The following is an 18049-nucleotide window of genomic DNA, read 5'->3' as shown; positions in this document are numbered from 1 at the left end:
CATGAGTCATAACCTTTCACTTTCTAAGAGGGATTTCCACTAAGAAAATAAGTGTGCTGATGGTGGGGGAGAATATAAGACTGCCTTCTACAGTCTTTATTGCATAAGTTTTTTTGTTGCATAAGTTGTTTTGTTACACCAAAGCTATTGCTGCCCATTAAGTCCACAGGCTGAGCAGAGTTACCTAAGACAACCAAACACATTAAACAGGCAGCAGTCACTACGGCAAACTGAAGATTTTAGAACTTCTCTTTCTGGAAGGATAAAAGGAGAGAAGTACAAAATGCACTGATCTAAACATTTAAAGAAATTACCGTGTATACAGAATTGCCCGAGTATATAGAAACCCCAAAAACTGATACATACCTGTTTTGGATCTGCTTCCCTGTATATTTTATGTACTTAGTCTTCTCCATCAATTTGGTGATTAGAGTCTCAATGATCACTTTCTGGTTCTGAAAAGCTTCTTCTATAAACTGGTACCTGTAGTAAATAACAGTGAGTATTTACACATGCAAAAGGTGTGATATACTTGCTAAAAGGCCGAACATCTTACAAAAGACTTCTTTAATTTAAGAAAGATGCTGCTCAAGTCCAGAATTTAACTGTCATTATAATAGCATATGTCAGCAAGTACCGATATATTTTATTTATAGTATATTTGAATTTATAGTATAGTTCCTGTAATTTTTTGTTTTGGTTTGAGAATTTATGGTTTTTATAAATATGAGGGGATATTGCGTGACCATGGCCCAATTTTAGCAAAAGAAAAATTAATGTTGTGCTGTAGTCATCGCTTTGTAAGTGACAGTGCATGTAAGCTATTACTCGATGCAAGATAAGGACACAGAAGCAGAAGAAAGAAGAGAGATTGCTGAGTCAGTAGAAGTCAGCAACATTTTAAATCAAGGAACTGAAATCATCAACAATTTGAGGAAAAAAAAGAGGGAGCACATTCTGAAAGGGATATAAATCCTAATAAAAGGAGAATTGAAGAGGAAGAGTACAACTCAGCAAAAGCAAGGTTTAGCCTGTTCCAAGGAGCAACAGTGGCAAACACTTCTCCACCTATTGACCTGGTCAAACAAGCGAGTTCCTCGGGTGGTTGCATCAGGCATAGTGAGCGTATTAATATTAACCTAAGAGTACATCTGCCCCACACCACTACTGTATGCATTAGCCAGCCAGATTATTGTCCTGCACTCAGAAGTTGTACATAAACCTGATTTTCAGCTTCTGTGGCCACTAAGAGATGACCAAAGAACAGCAACCCAAAGATATGAGTGTCATAAATAATGTTCTCAAAGCACAGTATAGCCAAACTTTAGGTTTAGTCTTTCTTTTAAAAGGCTCTTCACAGAAAAAAATGCCCATTTGCTCCGTTCTGGAAATGTTTGGTAATGTTCCGTTATATAATCATCTTGTTGAAGGACAAATGGAGAAATTACACGTAAGTGCACAGTTGCATAACACAGCCCCTGTGCTTTCTAAGGACTCTCTGAAGTGCTGCATAGCAACAAATTCTGCCCAAGTAACCTGACGGTAAAGAAAGGTCTTGTGCTTAAATCACCAGATTGAAAACTGGAAGAATTAGGTTTTATTCTGAACTATCACACACTCACCAGCCACACTCTTTTGGATGCAATCTCTCTTTATTTGTGGGCTTCATTTCTGAGCAGAAAATTGTATTTTGCACTTTTTTCACCTGACTGTATTCCATACAGCTAGAGCTACAACCCAGTTCAAGCTACCTTCCTATACGGGAGCAGCATAAAATCTATACTTTTTTCTGATACCTGTGCTCTTTGTGTTCTAGTAACTGACAGTCTCGGCAGGTCAACTTGTCACAGGTTTCACAATACAACTTCAACTGCTCCTTTTTGTGGTAAGGGCAAAACACAGGTCGCTGACTGGTCACACCAACTGCCTCTGTTGAATAAAGGAAGATGTCAGTCCAGTCTCTTGAAATGATGAAAGATTTGCATTCTTCTGTTTTTCCTTACCGTATTTCTCTTCTAGATGCTAGAGGTGTGTATCAGGCCACCAAATCAAGAATTTAACAGCTGTAAACTTAAAACCGCAATGTCTCACTCTTCATCAAGCATGGCGCTAACACCCTCTCTCATGCAAAATGTCCAGAACATATTTTACCATAACTTATTAAGGCCCCACAAAACTATATGCAAAAGGAGTAAGCAGCCAGTACTGTTGCAGCTGCAAAAGACATTGCACAACCTTTCTTAAATCAAGACACAGCCATTCAAAAACCTAAAACATACGGAAGAGAATAACTGAAGTTACTAACATCCCTTCAGGACACCATTCTAAATGGGTGAGAGGTCTCACTTCAGTTCGTAGTGAGCAAATACCAAAGAGCACAGGAAACACCACCAGATGATAGAAATGAAATCTGTTCTTTAAACAATTTAACCGACAAAGCCTAATTTCTTATGAGTTAGGATGGGCACTGAGTTCATGAGGATTACATAGCCTGTAATGAAAACTGGCTTTACACTGCAGCATCCTTCACTGCAGACCAGCAAGATCCCTTTTCCATACCCATTCATTTACTTATTTTCATGAAACCTGGAAAAAGTTATTTTCAGATCGGTATCCTTCAGTCAAAATTCTTTGAAACTGAAGTGAAAGCCCACATTATGTATAAAAGTGTATACCAGAAATGAAAGGCGGTATTATATATAAAGTACGCAGGAACAGATATGGTGAAATGAAAATAAATACATAACACATTTATAATAAATCCTAATAATTCATAAAAATAATTTTTATATTTACAAGATAAATCACGCAAGTCCAATGGGCTTATTAGAATCAGCAGAATGTTTGTCAGCATCCTATTATGTTTGTAATTGTCCTACAATGTCACTAAAGACAAGACACAATGGGCATAAACTGAAATCAAAGAGGTTCTCAATGAATAAAAGTACAACCTTTTTTTACCATGAGAATAGTCAAGATTTCTCAGAGAGGCTGTACTGTACACCACGTCCGTTGTTGTTAGTTGTCAAGGCCCAAATGGATAAAGCCCTGAGCAACTTCATCTGATTTCATAGCTCACTGCTTTAAGCAGGAGGCTGGGCTAGATGATCTCCCGAGGTCCCTTCCAACCTGAATTATCACAGATCCTACTGAGGAAAAACACCCCAATTCATAACATACTTCCCTTTATTTCTAAGTCAAAACCTTTCAAACTTAAAAAAAACTCAGCTAAATCGTGAATGCTGTCACACTTTATTGCTAACAGAGGATGCTTTATTACCAGAGTGCTGAAAAAATATAATCTATTAGTGCTACTTTTGCGGCATTATACAACAATGAAGTTCATATAAACCATTTGCTAGACCCCTGTAAAAACTAGAGGAGCCAAATGCATAACTAAGTATTTTCTGCAGCTGATCTCTGAAGTCTAGACAATAATTTGCAATCATACCAGGTGAAAGATAAGATCTATGTGTGTTTACTGGTTTAAAACACTTTGCATAAAAATCATACGAAATACCAGTCTGTAGGGTTTCTTATGACTATGCAGCATCTGACAGAAAAACCTGACAGAAAAATGGCTATCATATTTCAAGCCATGACAAAGTCTCCCTTTCAAGTACCTACGTTCTAATGCACCTAATGCTTAAAATAAACTTTGCTGTTAGCCCAAACACTTAAGAGATCCACTTAGATGGAGAGCAGCCAAAGAAACACCAGAATTGGTTCAAATGGTTGCAGCCTTCAGCAGTGAAATTGAACTAAGTGACTGGGAGGCAGGAAACTATTAAAACATATTCATTACCAACCAGAAAAAAAAAACAACAGTTCCGCTAATTCATATGCGCCAAAGGGTTATATAATAACGAATCTGTCCTTTTACATGTACTAGGATTGTGGAATACATTTTTTTGAAATTTATCACTTTAAAAAGAAATGTGGTGGTCTAATACAGTTTTCCAATGCAGACCCGCATTCTTTGTGAAATTATAAATCAAGTGCCTTACCTGGAGATACTTCCTCTTTCTGTCTTACTGTATGATCCTTTGTGAATTTAACCCTCTGGTGAGCTCTGATGCAGGTCTTGCACAACCATTCTACACACTCCACACAAAACCCATTAGCTTCTGCATTGTCTTCACAGCTTGTGCAGACCTGACATGAGGAAGAAAAGGTAGCTGTTAAAATAAATACAGAATATACACACAAGATTTTGTTCATATTCAATCAGTGCACTTTTACAGTTTTCCAAAAACTGTGAAACGAGAATGGAAAACTGCCTGAGGTACAGGAACGCTATAAATGACTGCATAAAAGTAATTGAACGTGACTATTCAAAGAAAGTAGCCATTTTATCAGTGTTACTCTAAAACCTTCACCTGACATAATAAAAGTCAAACCATTACTCTCTGCCTGACACTGCACGCTTAGAAACCATATAATGTTTACTATATTAAACATGCTCTTGTGAAATATTTACTAAATATAGAACACGATCAGCACTGCTCTGATTTTAGAAGCCTCCCTCAGTTCACACAGAAACTTTAATTTTAGTTTCTGTTCACCAGCTTAGAGTTTCAGGAAGCACACGCAGTATTGAACAGCAGGGTTTTCTCCAGAATCTCTGCATCACCACGTAAGACAGCATTCCAGTTCAGCTTATCAGTAAAGCTAACCTAGAACAGGTTTGCAAACAAAGCATAGTAATTTTCCAACTCTGGCCTGTTAATTCCTGGGGCTTTTTGTACTATACCCAAGAGATCTAGAAAAAAAATGTAATTACAGAAAATAAATCTGGTAGCAGACCAAAACCCCTCTGCACAGAGTCAATAGACACACACATGAAAAAATTCCTACACATGCATAATTTGAACAACAGGTTGAAAAATATGAATGATGGGACCTGGACAGGCTTGAAAGGTGGGCCTGTGCGAACCTCCTGAAGTTCCCAAGAGGCCAAGTGCAAGGTCCTGCATGTGGGTTGGGGCAATCCCAAGCACAAATACAGGCTGGGTGGAGAAATGATTGAGAGCAGCCCTGAGGAGAAGGACTTGGGGACGTTGGTTGCTGAGAAGAACAACATGAGCCGGCAGTGTGCACTCACAGCCCAGAAAGCCAACCACATCCTGGCCTGCACCAAAAGAAGCCTGGCCAGCAGGTCGAGGGAGGTGATTTGGCCCCTCTACTGTGCTCTGGTGAGACCCCATCTTGAGTTCTGTATCCAGCTCTGGGGCCCCCAATGTAAGAACGACATGGACCTGTTGGAGCAGGTCCAGAGGAGGGTCACAAAGATGATCAGAGGGCTGAAGCCCCTCACCTATGAGGTCAGGCTGAGAAAGTTGGGGTTGTTCAGCCTGAGACCAGGGAGACCCTATAGCAGCCTTCCAGTACCTAAAGGGGGCCTACAGGAAAGATGGTGAGGCGTAACAGTTTTAAACTGAAAGAGGGTAGATTTAAATTGGATATTAGGAAGAAATTCTTTACTGTGAGGGTGGTGAGACACTGGAACAGGTTGCCCAGAGAAGTTGTGGATGCCACATCCCTGGAAGTGTTCAAGGCCAGGCTGGAAGGGGCTTTGAGCAACCTGGTCTAGTGGGAGGTGTCCCTGCCCATGGCAGGGGGGTTGGAACTCGACGGTCTTTAAGGTCCCTTCCAACCTGAACCATTCTGTGATTCTCTGAACACCACCACTTCACACGTTCATGACATTACTTCATTTTTAACTCCTCCTTTACAATACCTCTGTAGTCATACCTTCTAGGGGGTTTTGGTGGTAAAAACAGCGAACATACTTATGCTGATGATACTTGTTTAGGTAACTACCATCCATTTCTATCAATGTTTAGTGCTGCTGCAAACCAGAGCCTCAAGATGTCTGAAGATTACTATATCCTACAGATCACAGTGGCAGAATTCTGCTAGCAGGAGCAACAAGGAGAAAAATTTAGATTTTATTTCAGTTTTCACAGTTTGATTTAAAAAAAAAAAAATAAAATCCAACTTCTGCACCCACACAAGATAAATATAGATTAAGTTAAAAAGGAAGCAAATACTTATATTCTATGCAGATAGATAATACATATGTAGAACTATGTCCCAGTTTCCCCTTCAAGAAAAAGAGGAGAATTAGCACAAAACTTGCCTTAGGCCACAAAGCAAGTTACTGACAGAACTCGAATTTGAACATAGGAGTTCCAGATTCCCAATGCTGTGCTTATTCTTCTGGATCATGTTGCCTCTCAAAGCAAATATCTTCTGAGAAATGAAGTTACAACGCAAGGGTCATTGACCCCTCTTGTTGTCACTTGGAGTTTGAAGCAGTTCCTTTTCATTAAAGGTGACCTGCAAAGGAGAAAAAATTGGGCTTGTGCCCCTTTTTCTGTTTCTTTACAAAATGGAGGCCTGAAAGTTTTATTTTTAAATATCTTCTTAATTTTTCTTTTTATCTTCTGCTTGGTTTTTCTTTTTCTTCCCTCTCTTCTCTTAAAAATAAAAATTCTAGTCCTATCCAGACTAGTTGACTAGGCAGAAATACTGAAGTCAGGACATCATAAAAAAATGAAGAAAATGGAAGTAAAACAATTAAAGGAAGTGAACTGGAATCAGGATATTAAAAATTTTTACTTGTTCTTAACCCTTAATTTCAATGACATTAAAAAAAATGTATTCTTAAGGAGTCAGCACAACTTCTTGAAAAAGAAATTTAGAACAAGCAAGTATCACAGGGGCACTACTTCAATGTTACATTTTCTGTGGCAGAAACTCCCATGAAAGAAATTCCCTCCCCTCTCCTTTGCCAGTCGTCTCCTCATCAGATGTACCAACACAACCCTCTGCAAGATTGTGGTGTAAAACCGGATTGATTACATCATTGTAGCCCAAGGGTCAGTTACATCAGCACTGCTGACTGGGCAGTGAACTACTGCCGGATGAGAAAAAAGTTTTAAAACCAGTCTTCTTGCCAGAGATGTACCCTTGTGCTATGCCCCCGGATACCCGGAGGTGTTTTTCCAAGTTAGAGTGGAGAATGAAAGATTGGATATTTGTTTTTCTAGTGTAAAAAACCCAACAGTGAACAAAATAAGCAAAGGAAAAAACAACAAAAGTCTTTCAGGCATTCGGGGGGGGGGGGAGAAAAAAAAAGCAGGAACCCAATTTAAAAAATAAAAAGAATAAAAATATAAAATAATCAGCACCCCAGAACCACCACCCCAGCCTTTCCAGGTCATCTTCAGCAAACTTAGGCAGATAAACTTGCTATGTGCCAGGGCATTTCAGTAAGTTCAAAGGATTTATGAAGTTATTAATTCCCCCTAGATTCCAAGATCTTTGTCTATTTTCTTTTTTCAATACAGTTTAGGTTTGAGGGTTTTTTTTCAACTGGTTTGACCTGCTATAGTTGGAATGAGATGAAGATTATGATTCAATAACCAATAATCAGGTGCTGACAAGTAAACTGAAACTCTTCTTTTGTAGTCCCAAAAATATATATTCCAACTTTATACTCTTCAAGTCACCAAGTGGAATAGAAACAGATTTCTAAAATTTTTCATAGACATCATAACTCATGCTGTCAAAATAGCTATGCCTTCTAGGTAGAAACTAGATTTGCTTCTACCCACCTTCTTACTTGAAATACGTATTTTCAGATACAGTTTGGATTCTGATAGAACTCCCAGTTATTAGAATAAGTCATATAGCTAAAGTACACAAAAGTACAATTACTGCAAACATTTGCTATACTCTTACAAAACTGAAAACTTATTTCACTCTTATTTTTGTGACTCATACAAGTGGTGCTTCAGTGATTTCAAAGAAAGTTCTCCCTAGTTAACCTGTAAGTCTTTATTCTGGTTTAGACAGATATTTATTTTTAATTGAGTTTCCCTTGTAATTATATTTAATTCAGTCACTGGTTTTAGTATTTATAACCCCAGGAAGTGTTCATTCAGCCTTCACTCAGATTTAATGAAAGCTGAAATTACTCAGCATGTTTCAGGTAAGTCTTATTTTTCTGTTGTAAAGCTTGTATATTTACTTAAAAACAGATTTACATGCAAGAGTCGAGGTAACAGAGCTGTCTTCCCAGCTACTGTAGTAACTAACTACTCTTCCAATTAAATATACTTTGAGTATTAAAGAGATTAAGTAAGTGATCAAAGGTTTACGAGTTTCAAAGGAAGATAGCAAAGCAGTCCAGAGGAATATTCAGTTAACTGATGTTCCAAACTTCATCAGTGTAAATTAGATGCAATGGTTTCTGCTATTGCATCCAAAAAACACCGATCTCTTGGCACATACAAAAATCACCAAAGACAGCATCTGTCTTTTGTGACATTCTTGCCTATATGTAACTCTAAATATGAATCATATGCTGATACCTCAAAATGCATAAACCCTCATCAAGCACACCCTCCTTTCCCCAACATCCCATCAACAGCTACCTCTCTTCATATTGTGACTCTTCTTGAGTCTGTTACCCACTGCCCTAAACTAGTGGCTTTCAAAGATGTTTTTAGCCAGGGCCACAGCTTTGATAAGCTATTTAGCATACTAGTTCTTCTTTGGAAGAATACATAGTGGCTACTCTGGCACCATACAAAACTAGATAAACTTTTTGTTCTAAATTGTCCTTCTTAATCGCCCTATTATGCCAGTTGAACTTGCTATCTTTGTATGCAGATCTAGTATCAGATCTAAACTTGTACCTTGTTTTGTTTCTACATTCCCAATATCTCATGGAAAGTCCAACTGTTCTTCATTCCTATCACAACATTTAAAACTCTCAGGTCAGTAACTGGTAAAGATACAGGAAGTGTTCTTCGTATCAAAAATATTTTTACATATGTCTTCTTTTGGACACTGAAGTATTAGAATTAGGACCTAGACTAAAATGCACTACAGGCTCAATATGTTGCAGCAACATCAATGTTATCACTATGATCTTCTGCATCAATCTCACACTTCTCATTTCTGTTTTCATGGCTTTGCACGTGCATTTTCTTCTGAAATTTTCTGTGCTTGTCTACCCTTCAGTCTTATTCAAATTTAGCATTTGCTTTAGTAACATCTCTTGAGTTTGAAGCTTGTTTCCGCTTACTCTTATGAATAGAGTATAATTAATTTTTATTTTCAAACTTCTCTTCAGTATCCAATAATTTTGCCAAGTCTTTCAATAAATCATAATGTGAAAAAAAAATTATAAAGGATCTGCTCCTTCAAAGTATTTATGTCCTACATGCCCACAACCTACAATGATTACTTTCAGGAAGATCACAACTGCATTTCCCGTTAGTCTCTTTTCTTCTGGAAACCGTCCTATGCTAATAGCCAGCACAAAATCCTTAATGTTCTCTTCAGTGCTAGCCAGGAAAGCCCTTGTGGAACATATACTAGGGAGTTTTACACTTTCTTTATGCTTACTTCTTTTGCTTCTCAAGTTTTCAGTAGTAATTGCTAGTAACAGCTATGTAAGTAGAGTACTCAACTGCCAAAATCAGGCTCAGATAAGGTAAACATGACTTTAGGTAAATGGCTGGCACTTTAATGAGTTCCAGTTATTTTTCTCATCATGACATGCCATTCACTCCTACAGTTTTGATTCAACATGCTGAAAACTATTTTAGTATTATTACCATTTTAAATCTGAAACAACCAAGCACTGCATTTGAAAAGGTTTTTTTGCAGTCTCTCGTGAACTGAAATAAACCAGTCCTTCCTGACAACAGACATATACAGGCTAGTCATAGATATGGGCCAGCGGTTCTAAGCCACAACATCATTTGCACAGAACCCATGGCTTGCCTCTAATTCTAATTTCTCAAACATCCTGCTGAAGCTGCCAAACTATGAAAGCCAAACTAACCATCTCAGTAGAAAAATTCTATAAAATAGCCAAAGTTTTTGACAGAGTTTGATGACCTCTGAGCCTGTATTTCCTGCAAGTCTCAGCATCTTTTCTACTTTAATTCCTCTGATCTGTTGCCTATGTTGCTACTGGCAATTTTTCCTTCTTTTCTCTTTGCTCCTTCAAAGGCAAAACAAGACAGGCCGATTAGAAGGATGTATCATCCTTAAACCTCGTAATATTCCCCAACAGGACACTGATCTGTTTAACTATTATTGAGTTAACTTTGCTGTTCCACAACAGACAGCTTTATAGAATGGTGTAGCTTTTTTTATGGTTCCAATGTCAGAGTACAAAGGAATGTCCAAAAAGCTTCATTATCATACCAAAATGAATCTATTCAAACAAAAGAGAACGGCACATCATTCAACAGGTAAGGTACACACACTCACTTAGTCGTCTAACAAAACATCTAGCTCCATTTAAAAAAAAAAAAGTCAGCAGAAAAGCACATGAATGCACTACTCTGCTGGTTTAGCAGAGTCTGCTGGTTTGCCTTCAACTGCTGCAGAAAGTATGCTGAGTTCAGGCAGGGAACTTAGCTGAAGAACAGCCATGCTGACTGAACTGCAAGCCTCCTGGTTTTTGTTAGGAAGACGAAGAAACAAGTACAGAATGGAAGAGTAGGACAGATATCTGAGAAGGGAACTTAAGGAAACACAAACGCTGTGAAGAACCTCCCTGAAATCTGCTCGCACCACTCAACAATGGATGATTCCAAACCAGCTGCTGAATTATGTGGAATTTCTCTATATCTCTCTCCAGCAGATCAAGATCAGAAAGTAAACAAAAAAGACATCTCCCTCAGTTCCAAGGAAGTGCCTGACTTATCCTGACATCACTGAGTTTGGTGGATACGCCAACTTTTTATACCCTGTGACCCATCGAAGTGCACTCAATTTCACATGATTATGACCAACCTCAAGAATATAAAAAACCCTTCTTGAATTTTCAATTCCTTATCCAAGTCTTAAAGGCCTCGATTCCTCACTTAACTTTCACAGACAGCAGAAAAAAAAAACCGGGGGTGCGTGTGTAAAGACTTTGTCACTAAACCCAGGAAAAATAATTCTACTTCTATCACCACTCCCCAAAGAAATATTTAGAGGACTTGTTATATAACTAAGCTGAGGTTATGGCACAGGTCCAAAAAAAAAAAAATCCAGGAGTGCTTCTACATAACGAAGTTATTTGTTATCTTGCTTCTCTTCCTAATTTTAAAGTCACTAAAAAAATTATGATCAAATTTTCAGTGCAACGGGGACTATTCATTTTCTCTATCTTACTGGTACAGTACTGAAAGACTCAATCTAACAACCATCCCTAAAACTCAGATGTTTCCCTGCAACACCCGGGGATGGGGGGGGAACTAAACAAACCCAAAAAAAACCCCACACAAATACAAAAAACCCCAGACTTCAAGCTGTCCTAGTTTAAGAGAACACTGCTCATACTTCCAGAGACTCCCAACTAAATTTCAGTTTCTGGTAAGGTCTCTCATTTCTCAGAAATCCAGTTGCAAAATTCCTTATAAGCTGAACACAGTTTAATGGTTTTTGAGACATAAGTTATATCCTCTTTCTCAGAGATGATGATAACATTTATGCCTTTATAGTCAGTGAGCTGATACCACAAACCTGACTGGGTACTTTCATCTGCTCCTGAGAGAGGTACCCATTCATGTATGTACGCACAAATTTCAGCTAAGCTTTGAAACAAGCAGACCACACAATAAAGGACCTCTAAGAAGCTGCCCCCAAAACAAATGGATTGAGAGTCAATACAGGTCCCTAAAACAGTAAAGCAAAAAAGAGGCATTTTCAAAATAAAAGGAGACCACCATCCAAATGTTAGGGGATGAGATAAAACACAAGCTACGTTGACATAGTAACCTTTTTGTACTGTTATTATGAAGAGTGCAGCAATGTATAAAGAGGCTGAATTATTTACAATAAGTTCCTGGAGTTTAATAAAAGACTTAATGAATAAAGAGATTCTTGAGATACTCTCTTACTAGCTAAAAATGAAGATGCGCAATATTTTGATACCAGGGATTGCTAAACTGTGGTCCTACACAGATGTCATTATTCATTTGGTATTACTTCCACACTGGTACTTTCATCCTGAAAAAACATCATGAGGATTAAAAAAACAGTATTGCTATTTTTCCAGATAAGCAAGTTTTGGTTTTATGAGATGTCTATTATTTGATTGCAAAAGGAAGAATGGGCAGCCTACATATGAAAAAAAAAAACAAACCAAACAAGAAACCCCTACAAGATATCATTTTCCCCAATTAAAAGTTTGAGCCTCTTGCTTGGTAACTGCACTGCAGCTATTTAGTGCCATGTTCTGTCGGTGCTGAGATAAGAGAAGTAAAGTCAATTTAGCCAGAGGATTCCATTTTACATTGAGATCTCTTGACGTAGTGCTGTTTGGGTCTGTGCTTCAGAGAGTGCTTCGAGTGCCCTGTCCAAAGCACAGAAATTCCCATTCTCACACCTATTCCTTAATTTTATCTTTTGCTATCCCAATGAAATTTTAAATCAACAATTAAAAATAATTCAGAATAAGACAACCACCTTCTTCATGTGCATTTTCATCAATTTTAACTGATTTTCTAGAGTAGATACCCTATAACTAAGTGATGACTAAGTACTTGAAGTCTTTTTCTGCATGCGAACAGCAAAAAGGCCACACACCAAGAAGCCAAGGATATGCATACACATCCAAAAGGTGTTAACTTGATTACATGTTAATGCACTTACCTGATTTGATTTCTCTACTGTGCTACTGGGAACCTCTGTGGTATCCTTCACAAAAAAGTTATCTATGATGTGTCTCTCTGCACATTCCTGACCACAAATTGGACAGCGGATAACACCGACTGGGGGAAAAAAAAAAATTTTGATTATGCTTGCACAGCTTAAGGTATATCAGACAACTTCAAAGACAGCTTGTAAGGATAAATACTTTGAAAGGATGTTTTGATACTTCCCTGTCAATAAGGTGTGAGTAAAAGGAAGCTAACCCTTATTTATCGCTGAAGTAACCTTTACCTGTTATTCCCTGATGGCGCATTCTTCCAATCAAGGTCAAGCACCTTTTTATTTCAACCCTATAAAGAATTTGCCTTAATCTTATAGAAAATGAATTCCTTTTCTCTAAAAGGAATGTATTCCCATTGACAATTTGTTGTTATAGAATGGATTCAAATAAACATTTATTAGTGTGGAGTGTTAATTAGTGACATTGAGTGCTATTACGTACTCCCACATACACATCAGCAGTGTGACATGACTGACTTCCAACTGTGTAATACAAGAAACTGAAATGTAATAAATACAAAATTAATGAAGCAAGTTGTATAGAGGAAGAAGAGATCTGTATTAATATTGTGACTACCTTCACCCTAAGCAAGGGCAAGCAAGCAAGCAAGACATAGGAAAAAATAAGCAAGGTCGTCTCCCTCGTCTCCTCTGCAAGACACGCTGTGGAAACATTCTAAGACAATAACATACTTGGACTCCAGGTTGAAAAAAGAGCTGAGAACCAATAACTCAAAGGATTAAACAATTAATAGTTTTCTCAAGAGAATAAAAAGGACAAAGTCAAGTTCAAAACTTGGGGTTCAACAGTGAGTAGACCAGACTGAAATGGAAAAGATGTATATAAACATTTTACAGTAGACAACTTTCCTAGCTGCAGAAAACGGAATGTCTTCTTAGCACTGAGGCTTGTTTATCATCCAAGAAAAATCTCTAAAATGCTAGGCATTAACATCTTACTTTAAGAAAATTATCAGTTATTACCACCAAAAAAAGAAAATTATTGTAACTAAGTTAAGTTGAAATAACCACTTAGGATGTGGAAATCATCATGCAAAGCCTACAGTAGAATAGTCCTGTGAGTCCACACTGGGAGAGATTCTAGACCTACAGCTGCCATTTGAGAGGAGGCAGGATTTTAGGGCCTTAAAGAAGATCAGAGGCGCCATTTGACCCAACAAATTTAACACCAGTATATTTCAGCACTTGCATATTTAACTAAACCCGCATAGGCTCATTTCTGTTCCTGTTTCACTTTTACAATAAAATGTAGAAGTGCGGAAACTATTAAATATTTCACTTTCTGCAGAAGAACTTAATTCCTTACTCTAAGTGCTTCATACAAGATTTAGGTAACTTTTTCTTATTGTTCTTGCAATACACACTAGAGATTTAACTGGCCAACCTACTATAAAGCAGTTCTCTAATAAAAGTCCACCCGTTTTACTAAATTAGCTCTTCATTCTGGAAATTCAGCCAGCAGTTTTCCACTTGTGTGCAAGCCATTTAACACTCATCTGAAGGCTACAATGTTAAGCCTGGTTTTATTATAATTGCCATTTTGCCAGTCTGCATTTCAGTACATATTTGCACAGCTTCTTTTTATATACAAATTCTATATTTCGGCTAAAACTTTTGTATCATTTGTTTATATCATCATCATGAGGGATAATTAAGAAATCCAATTCTGGTATGTCAGGTAGTTAATGGAACTCCAAGTACCAAGTTTCTCCTTTTATTAAGCAATACCTAAAGGAGGCTTACAGGGGTAACTGTTTCAAACTGAAGGAGGGTCGATTTAAATTGGACATCAGGAAGAAATTCTTTACTGTGAGGGTGGTGAGACACTGGAATAGGTTGCCCAGAGAAGTTGTGGATGCCACATCCCTGGAAGTGTTCAAGGCCAGGCTGGAAGGGGCTTTGAGCAACCTGGTCTAGTGGGAGGTGTCCCTGCCCATGGCAGGGGGGTTGGAACTCGACGGTCTTTAAGGTCCCTTCCAACCTGAACCATTCTACGATACTATGATTCTATGAAATAAATTTACCACAGTCAAGAGTGAACAAATCTCCTAATACTCAAGCTGCATGCTTGCTAAAAAAAAAAAGACTATTTTTTACATTTTTCAACACTGCCGCCCTCTGTTCCCTCACTGTTCATTCCTGACCCCGACAAAACGCATTGCTTTGGGCTAGCACAAGTGGCTGAGTCAGTCTTTGCATGTGATTTGGAGCAGGGTATAAACAAAGAATGAGACTGGCAAACTGCTTCAGCCGTGGACATGCTTCTCCTGCCCTCCCAAGCTTCACCTCCAGCCCCAAACTGCTTCACTGACCCAACGCACTACTGCTTGCACTGAAGCAGCATGAGAAACGGGACGAGGATTGGAAGGGCCAACGCCGCTGCTGAAGATTAAACATGGAACCACTGTCTTTGAAACGGATCAGTTGCATTAAGCTGAGTTTATAAATCAGCTTGAACTGAAAACACAAGGGGCAGGGCGTAAGTCAGGAAACGTACTAACATAAACCAAACATTTCATTTGCATTTTCACCAACAGAATACTGCCAACTACCTGTTCAAGAGATCACTTAGAAATTCCAGACTGAGATGGGAGAGAGAGAAAAGGAAAAGTGCCCAATCCTCTCAAAACTTTGAGAATTCCTTATGCTGTCCAGCTCAAAGTCAAGGTTTTCTTCTGCAGCTGTGTGTGGCTGAGTTTGCTTTTGTTATAATCCTGAATCGATGACTGCTACACAAAACAGTTTTAAACCAGGTTTAGTCAACCTCAGGACCACAGATTTAAGTGAGAACACCTAGTACCGTATAACTGTTGCAGCCAGGTTACACTGTTATGCACACAGCTGGCAACACAGGCCTTTTTGGCACAAAACGTAAAACATAAATTAGCCAAACAGCATTCCTTTTAGGTCCTTATCTACTATTCTTAATATACCCAAGGCTCTTTCAGTAACGTACTGAATAATGTAAACCACGTGTCAGTCTTTTCGTCCCCACTCTCCAGATGAGAAATGGAAGGTGCAAGCAGAGTGCTCAGCACATGTTCTTTTCACGCATGTTGCGTTTGAAACAAGAGAGTCATGGCAAATTACGGTACCTAACTAATTCATGCAGATTCGTTGCAGAACTTCAATCTAGCCACCTCAAAGAGACATGCTCACGCAGATATGCTGTACATCAGCAATGGAATTTCTAGCCATGCTCCTTATCAGTAAAGAAATAGCACAGTGGAGTGCACCGTATAATCACCACATGGTCCTACAGAACCCGGCGAGGAGCTGGTAGTTCACCAGAGCCCACATAACTAAGAGAGACAGACACCAAGTTACTGGGCAAGGAAAAATATGGTTTAAAATGAACCTAAAATTCAGAGCTTCCCATGGGAAAACAGAGGCAGAAGAGGAAAGACTACGACTATTTTCGAATTAAATAAAAAACATGGGTAAATACAAAAACAACGTATTCAAAGTTAAAAAAAGGACACTGATTATATTCATGTAAAGACACACTTTAATTTAGCAAAGCTCATGCACAAACATATCTCTGTTCCAATATTAGCATTTTTACTGATGTTATCAGGATTACCTGTCGTAATTAAGTACTAAAGTTATATTTGGAAATAGTAATTTTCAAATAAATTCTTACTTCACAATACTAGTTACAGAATGCAGCTTTTTGTATAAAATGATAAAATTACACATATACCAAGCAAAGTTTTCAGCAATTCATCCAATACAAATTGTACAGTTGTCAGCTATTGATGGGATTTAAGTCAGTTTGTGTTATTTATGCTGCTTACAGCCCAAAATACATCTGCACAAGCCTAAGAGCACATACCCGTAAAGGCCAGGCTGGAGAAAGTTATAAACATGAAATATCGGGAACAGGAAAATTCCTTTACTTGTTCAGTATCTGTTTCTGAAGACGACACCTAACATTTGATTTGTTTCACGTGCAGAGTCCTCTTTCAGAATAAGATTTGGTCCAATAACACAGCACATTGTGATCACATGTCCAGGTTTTGGTAATGGGAGGCAAGGGGAAGCTGCAGGCGTCTCCACTATGAGAAGACACCAGGGGCTGTCCCCATGTCAAACAGAGCCAATTCTAGCCATCTCCAAGATGGACCCACCACTGACCAAATCTGAACCCATCAGCAACGCTGGTGGCATCTCTGTGTAAGTGTTTAAGAAAGGGTAAAAAATGCTGTGCAACAGGCAGCTCGGAGAGAGTCAGAAAAATGTAAGAGAAGCAGCTCTGCAGACGGCCAGGTCAGTGAAGAAGGAGGGGGAAGAGGTGCTCCAGGTACCAGAGCAGATATTCCCCTGCAGCCCATGGAGAAGACCATGATGAAACAGATTGTACCCCTGCAGCCTGTGGAAGGCCACATTAGAGCAGATAGGTGCACTGCAACAGGTGGATATGTCCTGAAGGAAGCTGCAGTCTGTGGAAAGCCCACACAGGAGCAGGTTCCTGGCAGAAGCCATGTTCCATGGAGAAGTGCTCATGCAGGAGCATGGTTTCTGGCAGGAACTGTGGCCTATGGGGGACCCACACCAGAGCAGCCTGTTCCTGAAGGACTGTACCCCATGGGGAGGACCCAGATTGCAGCAGGTCTTAAAGAAAGACCCCACGCTGGAACAGGTCTTGAAGGCCTGTATCCCACGGGAGGGATCCTACAGTGGAGCAGGGAACAAGCGGGTGGAAGATGGAGCACCAGAAAGGAACTGTTAGAAAATGACCACAACCTCCATTCCCCATCCCCACTCCACTGCTTGAGGATGTAAAGTCAGGAATAAAGGAGTGAAGAGTAGTGTGAGAGGGAAAGGTTTTTCTGTTTGGTTTTTTATTTTTGGTTGGTTTGGCGCTTTTTTGGTTTTTTTTTTTGTTTTGGGGTTTTTTTTGTGTGTGGTTTTTTTTGTTGTTTTGTTGGGTTTTTTTGTTGGTTTTTTTTGTTTGTTTGTTTGTTTTTTTCTCAGAATCACAGAATTGTAGGGGTTGGAAAGAACATCTGGAGATCATCTAGTCCAACCCCCCTGCCAAAGAAGGTTCACCTAGAGCAGGTTGCACAGGAACGCGTCCAGGCAGGTTTTGAATATCTCCAGAGATGGAGACTCCACCATCCCTCTGGGCAGCCTGTTCCAGTGCTCTGCCACCCTCAAAGTAAAGGAGTTCCTCCTCATTTTATTATTATTTTTGTGTTTGTTTCTCACCATCCCATTCTATTTAATTGGTAATCAGTTAATTTTACTATGTTGAACCTGTTCTGCCCATGACGGTAATGGGTAAGTGATC

At 38.9% G+C, this 18049-nt stretch overlaps 1 protein-coding gene across 2 annotated transcripts in view; it reads right to left on the bottom strand.

The window, feature by feature from the left end:
* The window catches only part of TRIM24 (tripartite motif containing 24), a 63144-nt gene that overhangs the window by 24227 nt on the left and 20868 nt on the right, over positions 1-18049 (bottom strand). For both annotated transcript variants that reach the window (XM_063320320.1, XM_063320311.1), the window contains exons 2-5: positions 12676-12794; positions 4008-4155; positions 1797-1929; positions 367-483 (exon numbers count right to left, since the gene is read on the bottom strand). In XM_063320320.1, the coding sequence (XP_063176390.1) occupies positions 367-483; positions 1797-1929; positions 4008-4155; positions 12676-12794 (517 nt within the window). The remainder of the gene's footprint in view (positions 1-366; positions 484-1796; positions 1930-4007; positions 4156-12675; positions 12795-18049) is intronic.

The sequence above is a fragment of the Chroicocephalus ridibundus genome, chromosome 1, assembly GCF_963924245.1.
Source record: "Chroicocephalus ridibundus chromosome 1, bChrRid1.1, whole genome shotgun sequence".
Classification (NCBI taxonomy): domain Eukaryota; kingdom Metazoa; phylum Chordata; class Aves; order Charadriiformes; family Laridae; genus Chroicocephalus; species Chroicocephalus ridibundus.
This window is presented reverse-complemented; position numbering and strand designations above follow the sequence as displayed.